Source organism: Anomaloglossus baeobatrachus, chromosome 6 (genome assembly GCF_048569485.1).
Source record: "Anomaloglossus baeobatrachus isolate aAnoBae1 chromosome 6, aAnoBae1.hap1, whole genome shotgun sequence".
Taxonomy (NCBI): Eukaryota; Metazoa; Chordata; class Amphibia; order Anura; family Aromobatidae; genus Anomaloglossus; species Anomaloglossus baeobatrachus.
The window spans coordinates 17211459-17218958 of NC_134358.1; the positions used below are offsets into that span (position 1 = coordinate 17211459).

The 7500-nt window shown below is 50.3% G+C and overlaps 1 protein-coding gene across 1 annotated transcript in view; it reads left to right on the forward strand.

Annotated features, from left to right (window-relative positions):
• Positions 1-7366: 7366 nt before the first annotated feature.
• Positions 7367-7500, forward strand: part of LOC142243882 (exosome complex component RRP41-like) — a 9501-nt gene continuing 9367 nt past the window's right edge. The window contains exon 1 of the mRNA XM_075316079.1: positions 7367-7500. This exon is cut by the window's right edge and continues 76 nt beyond it. Coding sequence (XP_075172194.1) covers positions 7406-7500 — 95 coding nt within the window. The 5' untranslated portion in view covers positions 7367-7405.

Genomic DNA, 7500 nt, shown 5'->3' on the forward strand with positions numbered 1-7500 from the left:
GGCGCTGGATGGTGTGGAGGACTGTGCAGGGGGCGCTGGATGGTGTGGAGGACTGTGCAGGGGTCGCTGGATGGTGTGGAGGACTGTGCAGGGGGCGCTGAAAGGTATGAAGGACGGTGCAGGGGGCGCTGGATGGTGGGGAGGACTGTGCAGGGGGCGCTGGATGGTGTGGAGGACTGTGCAGGGGCGCTGGATGGTGTGGAGGACTGTGCGGGGGGCGCTGGACGGTGTGACGGACGGTGCGGGGGGCGCTGGACGGTGTTGTGGGTACTGAACATTGTGAGGGATGCGGGATGGTGCAGGGAGTGCTCGACAGTGCATGGGACAATGTGGATGGGCTCTAAATGATGTCTGTGGGTCCAGGACGGTGCTGAAGAGGCGGGATAGGTGGGGCGCGGGACAGTGTGGGTGTCTGAGATGTTGCGAGGGGGTGTAGCAGGATGGTGCGGGGAACGTAGGATGGTGCAGGGGAGCGCCGGAAGGTGGGGGACATCTGACAATCGGGGGTGGGACAATGTGGACCCCCAGTTTATCATTAATAGTTTCATACCTAGTAAAAAAAAATTGCTCAAGTGTTGGACAAAACCTTAGAAAAGAAGAATCTGCCGTTTTATTTTTAATCTTTCCCGAGCGGCCGATACAATGCGACTCCGCACAATCGTGGCCACAAAGACTGGTTTTATTTCGTGTTTTCCTTCTGTCAGAAAATAATTCTACTTTTAAAAAAAAAATGATTTGTCTTTGCTCTGGCCGCACGCTGACCGCCTGTAATTTATTTATTTAATTAATTTTTTTATTTTTTTATTTTTATTGACAGCCGCGTGATTGCTAATATTTTATAGGACGAGCCGTAGTTTTCAGTGTAACCAATTTGGGTACATACGGCTTTTTTTTTTACTTACTTTTTTGGGGTGAATGTGACAATAGCTGCACTTAAATAGTTTTCATCTCCATATATTATTTTTACAGCGTTCCACCTTGTGACACAATTTACACGGTCACTTTTTCCGCTGCTCGGCACGACCCTCACTGATCTGCAGAGTTTTTCGCCTTTTTTGTGCCTTTGCACATCAGTATATATAATTGATTGTCTCTGTGTCTCCGTCTTCCCATAGTCCTCCTTATAGAATAACGCGCACCCCAAACTCATCCGTACAGTATTATGGCCGCCAGTGTTCGCCTCCCCTCGCGGCGTTCCCCCGCTGCTCCGGCCTCCGTGGTGAGCGTTCTGCGGCTCTGCTCATCTCAGCACATTGGGGGCATGGGGGTGACATCATTGCACTCGCTGCACCGAAACGTAAGACATTGAGGGAGAATGATGGAGGATAGAGAGCACCTCTCACTTTTGTCGCACCCCAGGGCTTTGGGGTACTCAGTCCCGGGCCTTGTTTTCGCTGAGGAATGTGTCACGGGTGTAATGGCCGGTGCCCGGTTGAAAAAAGTTTTTGTCGTGACGCCACTTGCGGGTTGCGGCTATAGAGATGGAGCCGCCGGTGCACAGTCTCTCACTGCTGGGGCTGATGTTAATGGCAGCCTGGAAGTTGTGGCCCTCCGCAAGTAGGGCTAGGCCTCAGGGGATAAATTATGGTGTTTGATGATTAAGTCCGTTAACAATGCCGGGGCACAGAAAGAAGGTAGACCACATAAGGGGTTGCAGTGTAACTGGTTCTTTACTCACTGAGATGTTGCGTGCAATCCGATGGAGGCTGGTCCTCACCACTGGTCCCCTTAGTCCCAGTGCCGGTTTAGTGACCTGGTGGCTTCTTTCCCCTGCACCTGTCTCTGGTTTGTGGGTCACCATGGCTTGGAGCGTCTGGGGTCCCCTCCTGGTTGTCTTCCAGTCTTAGGCGGGCTTTGCACACTGCGACATCGCAGGCCGATGCTGCGATGCCGAGTGCGATAGTGCCCGCCCCCGTCGCAGCAGCGATATGTGGTGATAGCTGGCGTAGCGAAAATTATCGCTACGCCAGCTTCACACACACACTCACCTGCCGTGCGACGTCCCTGTGGCCGGCGACCCGCCTCCTTGTTAAGGGGGCGGGTCGTGCGGCGTCACTGTGACATCCCACGGCAGGCGGCCAATCAGAGCGGAGGGGCGGAGATGAGCAGGATGTAAACATCCTGCCCACCTCCTTCCTTCCGCATAACCTACGGAAGCCGCAGTGACGCCGGTAGGAGATGTTCCTCGCTCCTGCGACTTCACACACAGCGATGTGTGCTGCTGCAGGAGCGAGGAACAACATCGGACCGTCGCGTCAGCGTAATTATGGATTACGCCGACGCTGCACCGATGATACGATTACGACGCTTTTGCGCTCGTTAATCGTATCATCTAGGCTTCACACACTGCGATGTCGCATGCGATGCCGGAAGTGCGTCATTTTCAATTTGACCCCACCGACATCGCACCTGCGATGTCGCAGTGTGCAAAGCCCGCCTTAGTCCGTACGGCACGTAACTTGAACCCTATGGGGCAGATCTCTGGGCTCGTTCCCAGGTTCTCCCGTCGTTACTGTGTCCCGGACTCTACGGTCGGTGAGGTCCTGGATGGTCCCTTCACTCTGCAGATTTTATCAGGTCTACCTGGAGCGTTTTCCTGACCTAGGGCTCTGCACCCTGCCAGTGCTATGGTTCCGAGAGTACTCCACCATACTCCGCTAGCAACCACACGCCTCCACCTGACAGGTCACTGTTACACTCTCCCATCAGTACCGTTATGTCCGTCTCCTTTCACCTCCACTTACTGACTGTCTGACCCCGCCTCCATGGTTGTCGTCTAGTGGACCAGTTCGGTTCCACCCCTAGGTGGCCATCCATTGGGTCCAACCCTAACCCATCACCAGTTTCTGGGGGGGGAAAAAGGGATTAAAATGAATGTTTTGGTGTTACCGGCACTGGTCTTCTGGGTCCCTCGGGGTAGGCCCTTCATCTTTGACAGGATGCAGTTCCCTGTAGCTCCTGATGGCTCAGGGGCGCTACACTTTCAACTGTACCGGCATCTTGGATCTTTACACAGTTGAGTGGAGGGGACGGCTCCAGCACTGAGCCTTCTTCACTTGTGATCCAATTTTTTTACAGACTGAACATACAGCCATCTGCACGAGCCGTAACGCTGATGCCCAATTTTTCTTTTTTTTTTATTATTATTATTAATAACCTCTTCTTACACCGTATAAGTTCTTTTTAAAACAATAAAATGGTATCTCCGTCTTGGTTTTTTCTCGCTGATACGGCTGTATGAAGAGTTTGTGTTTCTCCTCTTGAGAGGAAAGAAACTTATTTCTCATTTTGGGGGGATATCAGGAGTTTTGATCATTTTATGTTCTGTGTTTTGGGGGGTGGAATTGGTGTCTTTGGTTTCGTTGATTCCGGCTGTAAATCACGGCGGAGTCCTGAGCTGATCGCACGGACGCAACGTCTCAGCCTGGGTGATCACCGGGAGGTTGCGGGACGCCAGGGCACCGAGAAGGGGTGTTAATAGAATTGATCCCCAAACATTTTTATCCAAGAAAATAAGAAATGGAGCAGATCCCCCTCCTGTGCCCAGCGCTGACTCTTCTCCCTCTGCTTTGGTCTCTGATCTTTGGCTTCAGTGATCGAGAGCGCACATCACCGCTGCAGCTAATCACTGAGCTGAGAGGCCCAACTGAGGTGGATGTCACAAGCTCCTGAGCTCAGTGATTGGCTGCAGCGCTGTCGACCTATGCAGGCAAAACACTGAGACAGGAGCAGAGGAGAGAGAGCGCTGGACACGGGGGGATCTGATCCGTTATTTTAGGGTACCTATACACCACATCATTTTTTTTTTTTTTTCTCACTCTCTCGAAAAATAAAATCACTTTTTGTTCTGAACAATTTTTAGTAACTTTTTGACCTCTCTGGGCCCCAGTTTTGCCCTTTGTGCCGTTTGTCGTTTGTCACCTTTTTATTCGTCTTGTGGCATCCGTTGTTATTTTTGCACCAAATAATTCTAAATTGTTCTTCACAAAATTAAAAATGTTCTGTATTCTTGTCTTTTATATTTATTTTAGCACAAAATGTTGCATATTCCGCTTAAAAAGTGTCTAAAAATGTGCAGGAAAGAAATACAGGCATCAATAAAGTCACTCGCGCTGCAGGAGATTTGCGCAAATATTTTGCAGGTTTTAAAAAAAGTTGGAATTGATGAATCAAATAAAAACAACTGAAAATCACAAACACGTCCACAACGGAGAATACGTATGAAAGGGCCTTTATTAGACTTTCACTCCTTCCCACAGCCGGACTTGTAATTCCCGTCCTGGGAGGAGTCTCCCTCCAGACAACGCAGATACCAGCTGTAGGAAACAGCCGGCATCTGCTTCTAATGCCCACGGCAGGTACTGGCTATAGGAAACAGCCAACATCTGCTTCTAACGGCCATGGCAGGTACCGGCTATAGGAAACGGCCAACATCTGCTTCTAACGGCCATGGCAGGTACCGGCTATAGGAAACGGCCAACATCTGCTTCTAACGGCCATGGCAGGTACCGGCTATAGGAAACGGCCAACATCTGCTTCTAACGGCCATGACAGGTACTGGCTATAGGAAACAGCCGGCATCTGCTTCTAACGGCCATGACAGGTACTGGCTATAGGAAACGGCCAACATCTGCTTCTAACGGCCATGACAGGTACTGGCTATAGGAAACGGCCAACATCTGCTTCTAACGGCCATGGCAGGTACCGGCTATAGGAAACGGCCAACATCTGCTTCTAACGGCCATGGCAGGTACTGGCTATAGGAAACGGCCAACATCTGCTTCTAACGGCCATGACAGGTACCGGCTATAGGAAACGGCCAACATCTGCTTCTAACGGCCATGACAGGTACCGGCTATAGGAAACGGCCAACATCTGCTTCTAACGGCCATGACAGGTACCGGCTATAGGAAACGGCCAACATCTGCTTCTAACGGCCATGACAGGTACCGGCTATAGGAAACGGCCAACATCTGCTTCTAACGGCCATGACAGGTACCGGCTATAGGAAACGGCCAACATTTGCCTCTAATAGCCACGGCAGGTACTGGCTACAGGATATGGGCGTTATCTATCTCTAATGGCCACAGAAGGTACCAGCTATAGGATAAGGCCGACATCTGCCTCTAATGGCCATGGCAGAAACCGGCTATAGAAATCAGCCGGCATCTGCCTCTATTAGCCACTGAGCTCTGGAAATGGCCGTTACTATTTATAGGGGCTGTTCTCTACTTGGACAACCCCTTCTCATTCCAAGTAGTGGACAACCCCTTTAAATACCACTATCAATCTGTGACTGCGGCATTGAAATGGGATGTGGATCAGCTCCAATCGGCCTCTCAGACATGATCACGGTGGATTCGATGGGCTCCTATAATGGCTGGGGGTCTGCTGAAGACCCGTGTGCTGTCACCTCGGTCCCTCTGTAAAGCTGCACCCCCAGGAGACTGAGATTTTCATTGTATACTAGAGATCGCAGGTTCATATCCCCCAAAAAGGGACTAACCAATAATGTAAAAAATAAAGTTTTTAAAACAAAAAAATAAATTATACTTCAAATCACCTCACTTTTCCCCTTTAAAAAAAAATTAGCAAAAATGTCAGAATATCATTTCTTTTTCACAATGTCATCACACTTGGATTTTTTTTCCTGTTTTCCAGCACAATATGTGTAGGGCAGAGGTACACTGATGTATAACTCGCACGAGTGCAGTGAGAAAATCTGGCATTGCCCTCAGCCCCATGTAAGACAATGCCGCAGCTCAGGTCTGTGGTGAGTTTTTCCTCAGTCGCATGCTGCGATTGTCTGAGTCTCCTATCACTCGCACCCTTACAAGTCTATGGGTGTGAGAGAAACATCGTACTGCACTCGGATGTCATCCAAGTGCAGTGCGATATACGCACAAGTGGACAATGGAGGAGATGGGGAGATCACTCCCTCCTTCTCCTCTGCAGCTTTGATCCGATCGCAAGATCAGGTGACAGTGACATGACACTCGGTTCACGCTCATAACAGCGCCTGAGCCGAGGGTCATTAGCATATTGCATCCGATGCCATACACTAGTGTGACTCCAGTCTTTACACGTTTCAATATGTCGTGCGATCGCACCCGTCCCCATCGTTTGTGTGGCACGGGCAATTTGTTGCCCGTGTCACACAATGTTGTAACCCCCCCGTCACATGCACTTACTTTACAAACGACCTCGCTGTGGGCGGTGAACATCCTCTTCCTGAAGGGGGAGGGACGTTCGGCGTCACAGCGAGGTCACACAGCGGCCGGCCAATAGAAGCGGAGGGGCGGAGATGAGCGGGACGTAACATCCCGCCCACCTCCTTTCTTCTGCATTGCCGGCGGCCGCAGGTAAGCTGTGCTCGCCGTTCCTGGGGTGTCACATGGAGTGATGTGTGCTGCCACGGGAACAATGAACAGGACGTGTGATTTTTAGAAAATGAGCGACGTGTCAGCGATGAACGAGAAGGTGAGTATTTCTGCTCGTTCACCGTTGTCACACGCTACGATATATCAGACGAGACCGGATGTGCGTCACTAACGACGTGACCCCGCCGACATCTCGTATATGGCTCTTGGAAGAAAAGGAGGAAAAAAACTAAAATATGGAAAATTGAAAAATTTCCTGTACTGGAGGACAACAAAAGGTGTAAATGTGCTCAGGCCTCGGCCCGATGGGGTTAACCCTTTCTTGCCGGAGCCAGTTATTTTATTACACGATATAACCACACAGGGGTGGGTAGGAAGGGGTTAACAGCTCACACAGGCTCCGGCTTCTAGGGAGAACACTTTTGTGACCTGACAGGTTCCCTTTAACTCTTTAGGGAAGGACATCAGCAGTGGACAGCGTGTTATTTGCTTCCCGTTATGTCACACCTCTCATGCGCTGTATAGAATGTTTCCTTTATCCTGAGCCGCACGATTACATCGGTCCCAAGTGTCTAGAGCTTTATTTTATGATTTCTGTGCAATAAATACTCTTTAAAAACAAAAACATTTGTTTTTGTGTCTGCATATTGTGAAAGGCAGGAGGTTGGCAATTTTCTATTTAAAGGGATTTTCTGTTAGTTTTTTTATTATCTTTTTGGATCCATACGACTTTTTAATCACTTTCATTTTCTCCAACAGCACATGTCGGACCCTGGCTCCTCCCACACATGTGACTGATCACATGACCATGATGACATCATCACAGGTCCTGTTGTTCCGCCGGCAGTACACCCTGGCTCCTCCCACACATGTGACTGATCATATGACCATGATGACATCATCACAGGTCCTGTTGATCCTCTGGCAGTACACCCTAGAGCCTGGCTCCTCCCACACATGTGACATGATCACATGGTCATGACATCATCACAGGTCCTTTTCGCTTGTGCAGCACAAGGCGCAGGATGGCGGGTCTGGAGCTGCTGTCTGATCAGGGGTACCGGGTGGACGGGAGGAAGGCCGGGGAGCTGCGGAAGATCCAGGCCCGGATGGGGGTGTT